At 44.0% G+C, this 15,453-nt stretch overlaps 1 protein-coding gene across 1 annotated transcript; it reads left to right on the forward strand.

Annotated features, from left to right (window-relative positions):
• Positions 1–4,962: 4,962 nt before the first annotated feature.
• TMEM179 (transmembrane protein 179) lies at positions 4,963–14,267 on the forward strand. The gene is made up of 4 exons (XM_065636811.1): positions 4,963–5,264; positions 9,418–9,555; positions 11,016–11,094; positions 14,088–14,267. The coding sequence occupies exons 1-4, from the start codon at positions 4,963–4,965 to the stop codon at positions 14,265–14,267; spliced, it is 699 nt and encodes a 232-aa protein (XP_065492883.1).
• The last annotated feature ends 1,186 nt before the right edge of the window (positions 14,268–15,453 follow it).

Raw genomic sequence — 15,453 nt, forward strand, 5'->3', positions numbered from 1 at the left:
CTGCGCCTGTGCAGAACCTGGGATCAGAGCCTTGCTAGAGTTTGTCTTACCTTTGTTATTACCTCTGTCCTCCTTAAAAGAGTACAGTAGAGGCAGGTGAACAAATAATGTGCCATTTTGGGATCATGCCCCTGCCAGCTGTTATAGCTCTGACAGGCTGCAAGGTGCTGTATGGAGTCTGACATGCACTAGACACTCAGAGCTTAGGGTTAATGATGCTCTAAAAAGCTCAATCTTTTTTAAAAAATTATTATTATTTTTTTAAATTTATATTTTAGCCACAACCTGGCCTTGTTCAGTTCAGAATGTGAACAGTTTTGAATATATTTGTTCTTCTTTGTGTATCGAAATACAGAGGTTATTCTATCTGGACACATTAATGACATTCACTTGCTTCTTGATAACTGCTCCATTAATGTCTGTCAGCACGGCACCTTCTCTGCCCACAACCTCCTTGCAGAAAAGACAGCTTTCCTAGCAGAATGGAGATACTTTAAAAAAAATGCTTGCACCAAAAAAAAAAAAATAGACAAAATGTCAAGATGTTCCCAGATGAAATGCCCTGAGAGATTAATGACACAGTAGTAGCTGTGAAGAAATGCAGATGTGACAGGTGGCTGACAGTTGGGTCCTTTGTCTATGATCTCTCTGAACTAGTCGCAGACACTTTCTTAAAGATGGTGATTACCACAAGAAGCCCCTCCCAAAAAGTGGTACTTGCGGTGCTACCATAAGATGGTATGTGGGGTGCCTGGAACCTTTCTATTAGTTTCAGAGAACAAATACTATAGGTCAAGACTTGAGAGATAATAATAATGGATAATAATGGAGTTTGAATAAGACAGACTCCGGATCATGTAGCTGGCTCGCAACATTAAATGGGCAAACTGCATTTGCTAAACTGTTCGGTAAAATGGGCTGAGGCAGATGTTTGAGCTCAAGTAAATCAGGGAGAAGTTGCCTTTGGATGACTGAAAGGCTGGCTCAAAACCAGCCATTTGGATTGGGTTTCTCTGCTGGAATGCAGACATATTGCTCCCTGGGCATCCTTCTGCAAAGATATCACTGTGACTCTGTGCCTCCTCTCCAGAGATAAACGGCACATTACTGGTATTGAGATGGTAGCCACCTTCTAGACATGAGGCCATTATTTTTCTTGGACCACAGAAATGATACATGCAAGGTAAAATAAATACATAAATAAATAAAGTTGCTTGCAAAAATGGTTTTGTCTGAATAATTATTTCCTCAGCAATTTTTGCCATAATAAAACATGTTCTAATAAGCTATCAGGAGGAGAGGAAATTCTTCACTTACTTCACAAATATCAACTTGAGAGCACTGCTCATGTCAAATGGCATAATCAATGACTTGAGAGGAAGCATGGAGCAGCACAGTCAAAACCACACTTCCCATCAGTCATTCCACATCAGTTCAGCTCATACAGTGTTACTTGATCTACAGAGAATTAGCCAGGCAACTAGAAGGAGATATGAGGCTGAAGGGAATACAGGCAAATATGGTACATTCGATCTTTATTTATCCAGGTTGGTTTTCTGCTTTTCACTGAGGTGGCAATGGCAGTCGATCCTGCAGCCTGTTTTAGGCTTTTGTGACTCCTCTTTTTTCAGACAAATAGACTTTACAAACTTTAGACCTCACCCTCGCTGATGCTGAGCAAGTCATCTTCAGTCCCTTGGCAGAACATGATCCCCTTGGGGTTCTTCCTTGCAGGAGATGGGAGTTCCATTCCCGTGCACAACGCCTGGGAGGATGCCCTGCAACAGGCAACCCGCCTCTGAGCTGCAGGCAGGAGGTCTGGGATGTTGTGTTCAAGATGCCGTTGGTCATGCTAGGGCTGCAGTAGGAAGACATCTCTACTGTACTCCTTGTGTTGGCACCACCAGAGCTGGGGGAACGTGTAGACCACATATCTGCTCCAGTGTTAACCCACTCCAAAGACATTTACAGGAGGCAAGGCATAGGGGGATACTCTGCAGGAACAGCTGTCCCTACTGGGGTGGCAAAGCGGAGACAGTAAACTAGTAACGTCAGCTATTGCAATGAGAACCTGAAATGGTCATGGTGTGTCAGACCAAAGAACCATCTCCCCTGGGATCATGTCTCCAACGACAGCCAGTAGCAAATGCTTGGTTTAGGGAAGAATGGAGGATTCTGACAAATGCAAAGTGATCATTTTGTGGCTCTACCTTCCAAGTAACCTGCTGTTCAGGGAATTCCTGAGCTGAAGGTTACTTTCCCACCTCTGTGTTTAGCAGCCCTGGATGGGCTTTTTTCCCATTAGTTCGTCTAAACTTTTTTTGAACCCGTATTTATTTTTGGCCTTTGCAGTTTCCTGTGATGAGTGGCACAGAATAATTATGTACTGTGTCTGTTTTAAAATTTCTGCCTGACTTGTATATTTGATGTCCTTTATTCCTTGTGATATGAGAGTGAATAATCATTCACCTTGCCTTGTACCTTTCTCCCCCAGTTGCACCATTTTAAGGAAACCAAGCCTGTTTAAGTCTTCTTTGTAGAACACCATCAAATTTACTCCACAAAAACAGCTGTGTATGTCAGACACCAAGTTCCTGCCTAGTGTGATTTTTTTTTAGGATTTACATGAGAGAAGAGTATGAGAAATCCAGACAGCTGCCAAACGAGTGACAGCTGACAGGTTTGATTTCTACCTCTTTGCTCACTCCAGTGTGTGGTCATCCCATCTGACCAAGTACTGCACTTCAGTATCTTTCAGCCTCCTAAGTGCAGCTGTGTTTTACATGTCTCTTAACATTCGCAAATGCCTGTGTTTTCTGAAACTCTCTGATAAATGTTCACTTGAGTGCATCAGCAAAGACAACTTTACATGCTCTACAAGTGACCCTCACATTTCACCTCTGCAATAATCCTCGTGCAACAGAGCTCTGCAGTTGCTGGTGGTAAGATCTGAGCATTGGGCTTGCCCCAGGCAAAGCGCCCTTGGTATCTGCTGGCCCTTCTGTGGGCTCCAGTGTAAGCAATAACTGAGCTTTTACGTTGATGTTGACCTCCCAAGTTAACTTCAGAAAACATTATCTGGCAAATCTGATGTGTCAGGTTTCAAAGAAAAGAGTTTTCCAGCTCAATCCAGGTCTGATTTCCTTCCAGATAAAGGACAAAATCCTTTGGGAACACAGCACTTCTTGGAAGCAAGGTTAAGAGCAATAAACTTTCCTCCTTCCTACCAGACTGAAATATCAGTGAAATCTTTTTTGTAAGGAGTGCAGGTCTATCCCCACAAGGTCAGGTCAGTGCTCTATAACTCATCTTGCAAAACTGAAATACAATTTTTGATGATCAGAGTTGGGTGAGGATCGGAAAAATGGCCTGACATATTTTGTATAAACTGACAAAAAGTTTTTATTCAAGAAGCAGGATCTGCACAAAAATATATTTCCCCTGTATGTGTAGAGTAGGATTTTAAGATAATACGCGCTGGAAATGATTTACAGTGAAGCTGAATTAATGTCTTCTCTGAGAAACCCCCCCAGTACCTGCCTCAGGACTGTATCTGTAACCTCTTAACAGCATAGAAAAATAGTTGTTTTGCTGCTTAATAGAAACACAAGCCTGAAATCCCATGTGCAGTATATATGGGGTCCCAGTCTGTCAGCTGCTCCTCTAAACACTACCTGGGAAGTAGCACGGTACTTAAAATGAGCAGAAACAACCCCAGGATTAAGAAGTGATCTGAGACTTGCAATTGATCTCAGACTGGGAAATTAGGTAATTGGATTAGGAAATTACCTGGAACTGGAGATAAATTGTGGTGTTTTGTGCTGGAAAGAAGATTCATGTTTACATGGAAAAATGAAATTGGGATTGAGGGGAAACTCAAATTTGGGGTCAGTTTAATTTGTATTTTCGTGCCAGAGGGGGAACTGAGCACAAGTCATTCTCTGTGATGTCTTTTGCTTTCTTGCATCCTGGCTATGCAATTTGGGGCCCTACAACTGAAGGGATGCTGTGGTGTTTTTCCAGGAGTGGTGTAGGGCAGAGGACTGGTCCCTGGCAGTGCAGAGCGGGGTGGATGCCCACCTCTGGGAACTGAGTGAGCTGTGACTGTCCCTTTGATTCATGTGCCATTGCCGTGCCCAGAGCTAGGGCTGGTCTGTTCTTGGGTCAATGTCCAGACTGAGGTCAGGGCTGTTTTCTTTCATCCCTACTCCCATCTGCCAGCCAAGGACTGGGCAGCTGACACCAAGGCTCAAAAAATCCTATTCCACTTCTGGTGAGCCCTTGATACCACTTGCAGCGTCTTGTGGGGGATGATCAGCTGGGCTAGGAACAAAACCACTCAGTCTGCACGTCCTGGAGTGGCTTTGTACCCTGTCCCCTTATTGTCACCATCTGAGGTTGGTGGCCAGATTTTTAGAAACTGGGGCCAAAACTCGGTGGAATCCAGCAGCCAGGATGAGACTGGGTGTTCTTTTGTGGTGGAGGGGGGGCATGTCACAGCCACGAACTTGGGTGACATCAGTGTCCTAGGTCATTAGGGGGGTTACCTGCCTGAGAGCCGGTGGTACCCAGCCCTGCTGGGCAGGCAAAGATTGATTTAACCCCTTGGGCGCCAGGGTGCATCAGCGGCCAGTTTTCCCCGAAGAAGAAGGATCCCCTGCTACAGCTCTTTCTCTCCATTCTCCACCCTCCTCCCCCCGCAAGCCCTGAAGCCATGGGCGGGGGCAGGTCCGGCCGCGGGAGAGGCAGCAGCGGTGCCCGGAGGAGGCATTGCATTGCATTGCACTGCATCGCACTGCGCATCCTCCCTCCCCACCCCCTGCTGCTGCAGGCTTCCTCCCCTCATCCCCCCATCCTCCCCCTCCTCCCGCCCCGCATCCCTCCCTCCCGCATCCCTCCGTGCTTCATCCTTCCCTCCATCCCTCCCTCCTTCCCTCCCTCTGCCTGCGCAGAGCCGCGGACATGGCGCTCAGCAATTTCCTCTTCGCTCAGTGCATCTGCTACTTCCTGGCCTTCCTCTTCAGCTTCATCGTGGTGGTACCTCTCTCCGAGAATGGCAATGACTTCCACGGCCGGTGCCTGCTCTTCACCGAGGGCATGTGGCTCAACGCCAACCTGACGGTGGAGAGGCAGCGCTTCACCGTGCAGGAGTGGGGGCCCGAGGCCGCCTGCCGCTTCAGCATCTTCACCGGGCTCCTCTCTCTGCTGCTGGCCACAGTGCAGGCCTGGAGGACCCTCTTCTTCCTCTGCAAAGGGCACGAGGAGTAAGTATCCCCCCGGGGAAGTCAGGGGGTGCCCACCCCTCCTGCAGGTTGGGGCAAGTGGGAGCAGCCTGGGCTTTGCACAATCCAGACCATCCCGCTGCCTAGAGGGGTTTGGGGTGAGGCTGTGTATTGCCTGTGTCTGTCCGCACACACACCACGTACACCTGTGTCCAGGGCCCTCTCTGGTGGATGCCCCCCTGCAGGGGTTTTAGGTGGGGGGCCAGGTGCACTGCTATGCGCCCGCTGCCCTTTGCCTGTCTGGGAGCAGCATCTGGCCAGCTCAGGTGCGGTGGGCATGGAGGGTGCTGGGAGCTGTGGGGTGATGCTGGGAGCTGTGGGGTGATGCTGGGAGCTGCGGCTCACAGGTGCCTCCTGACCATGGTTCCACTACATGTCCCTGCAAAGGCAGGCCTTCCCCATACGTACACCAGGTGCATGAAAAACCTTGAAACAACATGGTTGTGCATAGCGGGGGCAGAAGGGAGCAGTTGGTGGTCGCCCTCTATTTTTATCCGGCTTTTGTGGTGGACATGGCAACTATTGCAGAGAACATCTATTGCTTGGTTACGACATGAGAGCAATGCTGAGTGCTCCCTGCAGCAGCCGCAGGGCTGCACTGGCAGCTGGTTACTGTGCTCAGACAAACCAAGGGCCATCAGACCACAGCAGGTATAATGAGAGGCTTGGTGGTCCAGGCAGCAGCTCTGGAGACCTGTGCTCTGTGCTTGCCTCTCTTTGGTCTTGTTCTGCCACCCTAGGTAGAGCACCTGGCACAGGTAACCAAGCCTGTGGGTGCTATGGGACCAGGGTCCTCCAAGCATCCACCTGCACAGAGGTGGGAATGCAGGAGCACACACTGGTGGCTGTCTAGACTAGGAAAGCCATTTTCCCATGGTTTAGGGACCATGCCAAGGGTAAATCACTGGTATCCAGGTCTATTTGGACTGGAGGTTTCTTGGGTCAGTGGCTGCTATGCCCATCTGGGCTTGTAGACAGCTGATGTTGGTAATATTGGGGACCAGTTAGCAGTGTTGTCTCTCTGACACCTTTCAAGCACCCTCAAGCTGCCTAATACTGCAGCATGCTGTAGTAAGTATAGACCAGGAACTTATTTCCATATTAAAATGTACCTTACAATATTTAAATATAATCATGGACTTCTTAATACATTTGAATTAATCTTCCTTGGGTGATCAGATACCTATAGAAGGTTAGTTGAATCGAGATGCTCTTTTTCAGTTTTGCAGTTCAGAACTAGTTATTTTTTGGAAGAAACCATCAGCAACAACCTTGTAATAGTAAAATTTGGATCAGATATTTGCCCTGTTCACAAATGTGGCTATTTAGTTCAAAACTGTTGGGCAGGCCCCCGAAAATTGTCCCTTTAGAAGTTTCTTTTAGGCCCCTTTGGGCTGAGCATTAGCAGTTGTATAGCACTGTTCACAACTGTTCCAGGCAAGAAAGGAGGCACGAGGCTGTGCGGTGATGGGAAGCAAAGATGGAGCAAATCGATGTGATGAGGTAGCCATTGAGCATCACAGAGGGGTGAAACAGGATGAGAGCAAAGGTGCTTGAAACCAGCAGTTTCGTAATAAGAAGGAAGGTTTGTCCCGTGCCAGATCTGCCACTGTCTGTCTGAAAAGCAGTCAGGACACATCCTGTTCTGGTTTTAGACAGCCATTTGTTAATGCTTCAAATAGGCGTGAAAACAGGCCTGTTTGGATGGAGAGATAAATATGAGCTCCTCACCATAAATGATAATTGCAATTTCTGGTTAGAGATAATTGAGGAAGAAGCAGAATGACGTCACTGCTGATCCTATTGAGCAGGATCACTGCTGCTGGGCCAGCTCTAGAATAAGTTGACCTGAGGCAGTCAGGGTTAGCAGCCTGTGCATCCTAGGAAGACAGGCAGTCTTCATGTGCAATGGCTTTGAATGATTGCTGTCAGATAATTAGGACTGCCCAAAGTCCTCCTCAACAGGCTCTCAGCACCCCTTGCCTGAGGGACAGATTGAGCTTCAGTTACCCACAGGAGTAGGAGAAGCAAGTGCTGTCTGCCAGCCGCGCTCTGGGCCTGGGACTAGTCAACTCAGCTGAAAGGTTGAGGTACAACTCAGATACTTCACTACTAGGATTGCAAAATTACTTCAGAGTGTAAGCATTTATAGTTTCAGGGCATTCACTCTATCTGGAATGTGTAGCTTGAAATTCTGATCTAAGGAGAAAAATAGGTGAGGTAGAGAGCCAGATCAGCACAGCTGTCTACCAGGATGCCCTGGCCTGAGGAACCATCAGCACACGGTGATGGTTATTGACTGCCTGGTGCAAATCAAGTGCAATGCTGAGCCCTGCCTTGCTGGTGCAAGGTCCATTTCTGGATGTTGGCCCCAATTGTGCTGCATGGTAGGAAGCAGAGAGAGGACTCAAAGTCCTGGGCTGGCAATGACCCACTGAATACTCCTGCAAAACTGTTCCTTTTCTAGAGCTGGTAACTAATTCTAGTGTCAGCTCTGTTTTTATTCACTGGACAGCTCAAGTCTTTTCTGCCTCTGTGGCCAGCATACTATGCTGAGGTGCACAGAGAAGATATGGCTTTAGTGACCCTTGGGATGAAATCCAGGCAAGGTGTATGAAATCGGGGCAGGGCCAGTGGCCATGCGAAGCCACAGCGTGCTCATACCAGCTCCCTCTGCTATATGGGTGACCCCGGCACTCAGCAGAGAGGAGCTGATCTGGTCTGCCAAGTCCAGTGAAGCCAAAGGACAAGAGTAGGATTCATCTCAATGATCATGTAGAAGTCAGGTGTCCTAGCATCCAGCTCCTACTACAGTAAGGGGGCTTTTGGAAGGTGGTTTATTTCACTTTTCTGTCAGTGTTGGGATGGGATGACTTTCACTTTGGAGAGAACCAAGATAGCCTCTCTAAAGCCACATCAACCCAGGAACAAACATTCTAGCCCCATTGGCAATTGTCTCCTCATCTCATTTTAAAGAAGTCCTTCTGAGGTTACATATGTGTCTCCATGCATAATCTGAACAAATTAGGACTGATCAGCCCAGAACCTTCCCAGGATTCAAACACTGACTCAAAAAGCCTCTCGGCTTTTCATTTAATAAGCCACCAGTGAAAAGAAATTACTGTTTTTTTGTTCTTTGGGGTGAGTAGACTCCTTCCATCATGGGCATAATGAGAGTTGTACTGGTGGGAAATTCATCATATTCATCCTTGCCATCTAACCTGAATTAGATGATCTGCCTCCTGGAGTTGACAACATTTCTTCAAACTAGAGCAGAAATCGAGGTTTTAGATAGTAAGGCTTTCCAAGTGCCACCAATAGCCATTTCAAGCAGAGAAGGGCTTGATCAGATGAATGAGACAAAGATTAAAAAGTGTTCACTAGCTAGAATTAAGGGAGGGAAGTTAAACCACAAGGTTGGAAAATGAGTGGACAATTCCTTGGCCTTATGGGATCACTATAAGCATCCCACCCCATACCATTCCAAACATAGCAGGTGCCTGGGGCTGGCCCTGGTTGCGCAGACTTAATGGAGCTGAGGTAAATGACATTCAACTGGCAGAAATAACATAATGACGAGAAATCCAGAGAAGACTCAGGAGAAGCTGGTCTGCTCTGCAAATTGCTCGTAAAACTGAAATTCATGTCCTATGATGGCAGTACCTTGTGTTATATTGCTTAAAATGATTATAGCTATCAGTACTGTGTTGTTTTATTTTTAGTTTCCCTCTCCTAGGCAATTTTTGTCCCAATTATCACTTTAGTCATGAAATAATTTTAGCTCCAGTTACTACGTAATTTGAGCTAATGACATTTATTTTAACAATGGTGATTTTCATCATTACAGCTAATGAAAGCCATGCTGTATATGAACAATTGCCACTTAGTATTTATGATTTAAGACCCATCCTCTTATGGGGAAAAAAAAATCAAAATCAAAGGCACTCTACAAATGAAGATAATGTGACTCAAAATCATAATCCATAGTTTTTCAATGTATTAGGTGTCCTTAATTAAAGCAGACGTGTTTCAAATGGAAAGTGATATCTTTGTGCCCAGTGTATGCTGCTTAGAGAGACTGCTGATGTTGACTTTCAGCTCTTTATGAGTTACATTTTTCTTCCTTTTATTGCAGCTCTTTCTTTTATGCCTTCCTGAATCTGCTGATCAGCGCCTTTGTGGTGTTTATCACGTTTATTGCTAGCACTATAGTGAGTGTAGGATTTAACATGTGGTGTGATGCAATTACTGAAAAAGGAAGCATGCCAAATAGGTTAGTATTGAAGAATACATTTTCTTCCTTTTTTTTTTTTTTTTTCTCATGTATGCACACATGAACAGTGGTGGTACAAACTGTAGTTATTACATGCAAGGTGAGCAATGGGAAGAAGGCATTTCTAATGTGGAAATCCAGATCTTTTAATCTGCAACAAAAACAACAAATCAAACTTTTTGCGCATTTAGCTCCCCACGAAGAAAAGTACGGTTTCCACTGCATTTCATGGTCTCTTTAAGAGCCGTGATCATAAACAAAAGAGGAGCTAGATTTGGAAATGCTGTCAGAATGGGGGAGTGCGCTCTTGTGAGCAGGACAGGGGACTGGGATCCAGGGCTCCTGGCTTGCTGTCCTGGCTCTATCACCAACCCAACATCCAAAAACTGGTGTAAAGGTGCTGCCCTCATAGTGGTGCTGTGGATGCCCTGGAGCTGAAGAATGGAAGGTACTTTGTAAGTGGAAAGTACAGATGGTTGATACTTTCTTACAGTGCACAGAATGTACAACCTCTTAAAATGGACTGCTGTACCCCATGATGCTTATGCTCCTTATGAGAAACATGATAAGTTTAGGTAGATTTTTCCTATCAAACTAATAAAAATGAAGAGAGAGAAAAAGTTGACATTTTATGTCATATGATATTGAATAAATGTACTACTTAAAGCATACATTTATGTTGTGCATTGTCATATGTTGTAAAATGCCATAGTAAATGTTCTGTTTAGGGCTGCAACGATTAATCGAATTATTCGAATATTCGGTTAAAAATTCTATTACAAAAAACACCTAATCGAATATTCGGATAAGAACCCAAGATGACCGACAGCACTGAAAAGGAGAGAGAAGAGGCTGCAGAAATCAAGCAAGAGATAGAAATGACAACCTCAAAATCCTGGGATTTTTTTCACACCAGTAAAAGTCCAAGTTATTTGTAAAATCTGTAGGCAGCCTCTATCTTACCATCAGAGTATCGTCTCCTTGCTGGAGCAGCCGAAACAAAAACACCCACACAATCCCTTCTTCTGAGGCTTTTCCTGATGAAGTCAAAAGGTAACAGAGGCTCATACATTTTTTTTCATTCAGGGCTGAAGCAACCAAGCTGGGGTGATGCCAGATAGGTGTATGTGGGAGGCTTGGGGGTAGCGGGAGAAGAGGGTTTTAGGTATATTGTTTTCATAATAACTATTACAGTTCCACTTACAGAAGACTGGTGTTATCACTAGTTATAGTTATACATTTTTTTAAAGAAAGTAATTACGTGCCTCTTTTAGTCTAGTTTTAGAGAAGATTGATAAGCAACCTGGTTAATTCAATAACTTAAGTATCTTTTGATAGAACTTGCTGTTGTGACTGTTTGAAACATATGTAAGATGTTGCTTCATTTTATGTTTGGTTTGCCTGTTCAGAATCTCTGAAATAATTTTCTTTTCTCCCCTCCAAATGCCTTCTTTGAATAGCTGTGAAGAATTACAGGATATAGATCTTGAACTGAACTTAGAAAACTCTGCTTTCTATGACCAGTTTGCTATTGCACAGGTAGGTCAGACCAGGTCATGATTCTATTCCAGTTCATTTCTCATTTGTGCACTGATCTGGGATTGCTGGAGCTGAACTACCATTCCTCTAAAATCAATTGGAATGTTTCCACTGACTTCAGCAAGTGCTGAATCAGGATGATAGTGACGGGCACATTTGCATTTTAAATTCAAAACATAGTTTTGAATGTGAACATGTCAAAACCTGAATTCGCTACTGATCTTGTTACTCATGATGGAAAATTTATTGTTTTTCCAAAGGATGTGCTCTGTAAAGGTTGCAACATTCTGATGCCCAGAGGCTCTTCACTGTTGTTGGGAATAATGTCTGACTTGCACCAGATCATGGGGCTATTAGCTTTGCCTTACGTTAGTTTGCCTGAGATCACCTGAACTCATGTAAATATCAGACCACTGAAAATTATCAGAGGTTACTGTTATTTGGATAGGGCTGTTTTCTGATGAATCTTTGAGCATTAGACCTCTGAGGCTGTCAGAACTTTGTATTGAATATGCTAGCTCTGAGTCAACAACCAAAGTCTGTGAATAGTGGGACTTGAGCACTTTGCATGTGGGCACATACTACTAGTTCTTCAAGGAGGATGGCCCCATCCATGCAGGGATGTACCCATGCACATGCTTCTGATGTTGTCCCACACGGAAGAGGCTTTAGTTTGCCTGGGGCCATCCTTGAAGGTAACCATGTCTCTTGAACACAGGCTAGTTTTGTGTCTTCATTGCCAACACTGACACCTAAACACCGAGCTCAGATATATCTGCATGTAGGACAGAAATATGCCTTAAAAGTGACCCCCTCATATGACAGTAGCCTAAGGCCAGGCTGTATTTTGCAGTGGATTTTACCATTGGCTCCTAATCTGGCGGCTATTGGAAGGGTAGCAGAAGTAAACCTGTTACCAGTCTATAGCTTTGGGTTCATGGGAACTAAATGTCTGTGTCCACCTTGTTATCTCAGGATGGGCAGTTGGTAACGTATGTGCAAGAGAATGTATTTCTCTAACAGGGAGCCATGCCTAAAAAGTCCGGGTCCATGCACATAGCACTTCAGTTGGAGGAGAGTTAACGTATCACAGTGTAGAAGAATCAGTCCAAGCTGTTGGATGCAGCTCCCCACACTGATCTACATCCCTCCAGATGTTCCTGAGTAGAGCTAACCTGCAAGGTGCAGCCTCCAAGCTCTGCAAACACCTAAGCATGAGGATCCTGGAAGCATAACAGCTCCAGGAAAACAGTCTGGCTTCAAAAGCTGAGCCCAGCGGTGTCAAAGTGAATCCTGATTATGACTGTTTGAAGAAAGTGCCGAGCATGGAACAAAGTCCTGCAGCATTGTTTTCTGATATCCAGAGTGTGGTAAACAGAGTTGGATGAAGGCATCAGAGTGGCTCTATTTATGGAGGGCAAATAAATTTCTTTGAAAGAGTAGAAAGAAAAACCCAAGGATAGACTAGAATTACCGGCTAAAGCAAACATTTCCTTATGAGTGCAGTAATTTCCTACAGTAGACTGTACTGAGAAGCAGTGGTCTGAATGGAGATAGAAAGATTGCTGACAATATCAGCATTACAAATATGGGCTTTGTATAAAATCTGGAAGGGAAGAACATGCAGCTTAATAACAGCTTTGGATATTTGGCACATGTGTATGTGTGTGTACAAACACACAGAAACACACACAGACCCAGTCTCTCTCAGCTTTCTTCCATTCAATGCTTCCAATACATCAGAATAGCTTTGGGAGTTTCACTGAATTTGGCTAAGTCCGTGTAGATTCTTTCATATCAAATATACTGAGAGGACCACAGCAGTAGCAGATATCTGAGTGTCTTTGCGGTAGTATTTCATTAATGGAGTGGTGTTTAAGAAATGAATGCAAAGCTTCCAATTCTTTAGATATGGTCATATAAAGCCAAATTAATATCACTTATTTCCAAGGTTTGTAGAATAATGCAAAAATATTCTTTACTGGTGAACTGAGATAATTGTAGTATGGACAGAAATACTAAACAGAATTTCCAAGTACAGAAGATACATAGGAAGATAAACTCCCTTTAAAAAATGTTGGCCCTTGCTTATCTAAATTGGCTATTAAACAGCTGTATTACTGTCTGGAAGTGTTTAAATTGTATTTTTGTAATTAAAAATGTGATATGTCAAAACTGAAGTACAGGGATTAAATTAATGTTTCTTTGCTAAAGGCATCATAGAATTAAACTGGAATTTCTGCCATAAAGTCTTACTACAAATGGGCCTCCTCTGAGGCAGGAAAGCCACCATTCATGTACCTGTACCAATGAAAATGTAATTATTTCTATGAAGTTAAGCAAGAGAGACTGACAGGTTAGTCATGGAACCTATTGCAGACCTGAGGCTTTAAGCCCAATTACCTCCTGCCAGATATAAATGAGCTACTAGGAACCTGGATGGATTGACGTGAATTCCTCTTTCTCTCCATGTTCATGCTAATGTCAACTGGTTGCCTCAGAGTGCAACAGTTTGATTTGGAACATTTCCTCAGCAATATTTTGAATAGAAATACCTCAAAATTTATACTTCTCCAGGGGTAGTGGGGGGCCCAAAAGACTTGGGAAAAAAGTTTGGGAAAATGTCTTAAAACATATTGCAGTTCTAAAGTAACAAAAGTGAAATAATCCCAAGAATTTTTGGCCAGCCAGAATGTCAGATATGGGAAGTTCAATGGATGCACCTGGATTATACAGATTTTTTTTTTTTCATTATTGTACTTAGTATATTTTTGCTTCAGTTTTTCTAGTACATAAAGAGATTTTGGTTTTTTTCTTTCAAGATAAGAATAACTTGACAGAGTTGAGGAGCAGTGGAGCCAGGACCTCATTGGGTGTAATCTGCCATGACTCTGGGGGTTTTGGTCAAGCTGAGATTTGAATATTCACTTGGACAGTTGACTTTGTTTTTACAACACAGTGCTGACTTCTTTGTCATTTCTTTTCTTCTCTAGTTTGGTCTCTGGGCTGCCTGGCTGACTTGGCTGGGAATTACCATTCTGGCTTTCCTGAAGGTTTATCACAACTACAGACAGGAGGACCTGCTAGATAGCCTGATCCATGAGAAGGAGCTGTTGCTAGGAAGATCCTCTTCACGAACCTCTTTGCAAGATGAGAAAAGTGGCATGATCTAAAGTGTAAGCAAAATGCCAGGGCAGGATGTAGATTTTATTATTCTGTAGTGTGAGCTGAAGTTGAGTCAGGGTATTGAGTGTGTGAAATATTTATTTCCTGAAAAGAGATGTACTTGCGAATCACCCACTTCATCCATGAGGAATTGTTGGTAGAAATACTTATATTAGGATACAGAGAGTGAATGGCCCCAACTGCCACTGGCACAACAAACTTTCTGTCCTGTGCAGGCACAACCTGTAACCTGCTCTTGCTCGCAGAACTCCTACATGCTATCACTGGCTTTTGAGGCAGGGACCAATCTTGAGGACTGTGCTGGCAAGACTAGGCTACAGAGTCTAGGCTGTTTCTTCAAACTATTCTGCAACCACAGCTGTAACTGGAGCTGTGTCCAGTCCTTCTTTTCTCCCTCTCCTCCATTCTGCCCATAAAGCTGCCTCTGTTCTCGCTTTATTCTGAGTAATCGCAGCTCTGGTCCAGGTACAGACTCTTGCTGTCTCTGCTTTTGCAATGTGTGGACGCAATGCTGACGAACCTGTTGCTCCTGCTCTGATTTTGGGTTCATTTAGAACATAGAGACCTGTGTTCCAGACTTGATATTTGATATTGGACAGTGTTAATGAATTTCATGACACAACTATATTATTATGGTATCTGTCAAAAACTGTATATCATTTAGAAGAATGGTGCAGAATTTTTGTGGTTTTGTTTCTCCTTAGATTTTGGCATGACCAGCATTTATTATGACTCTTGAAGTGTAGTGTAGCTAGGAATTGCTGAAGCTTGCATACTAAGAAATTAGGCTGAATAGATAGTACTAATGTTTGTGCTTTTATAAATGTAACTTGGTCTCTAACATTGTATACTATTCAGTTTTGAGTATTAGAATTTACTTGTGATATTTATTTCATATAGGGTATGCAGAATTACTGTAAACATTTGCATTGTAGGTATCTCTATATATCTATAAACACAGCAAGGAGCTCAAACAACTGAGGTATTTTATAGGTAGTTCAGTGTTGAATGGGTCCGTTGTCCCCACTCATGGGCAGGAGTTCCAGGGCTGATGAATTTTGCTGTGAAAAGGAAGAACTGTTATTTTCACAAAGCTCACTAGTGACTTTGTTGTTGTGTTTGGTTTTGCTTGACCAGTGCTTCAACAAATAAGGTGGATGGTTGAGAGAAGCA

The sequence above is a fragment of the Caloenas nicobarica genome, chromosome 5 (genome assembly GCF_036013445.1).
Source record: "Caloenas nicobarica isolate bCalNic1 chromosome 5, bCalNic1.hap1, whole genome shotgun sequence".
NCBI lineage: Eukaryota > Metazoa > Chordata > Aves > Columbiformes > Columbidae > Caloenas > Caloenas nicobarica.

What these genes read in the sequence shown, in the direction of transcription:
- TMEM179 (XM_065636811.1), top strand. Translation starts at nt 4,963, where the DNA reads ATGGCGCTCAGCAATTTCCTCTTCGCTCAGTGCATCTGCTACTTCCTG. An exon ending in CTCTGCAAAGGGCACGAGGA is followed by an intron (nt 5,265 to 9,417) that starts GTAAGTATCCCC and finishes CTTTTATTGCAG; the next exon opens with CTCTTTCTTTTATGCCTTCC. An exon ending in AAAGGAAGCATGCCAAATAG is followed by an intron (nt 9,556 to 11,015) that starts GTTAGTATTGAA and finishes TTCTTTGAATAG; the next exon opens with CTGTGAAGAATTACAGGATA.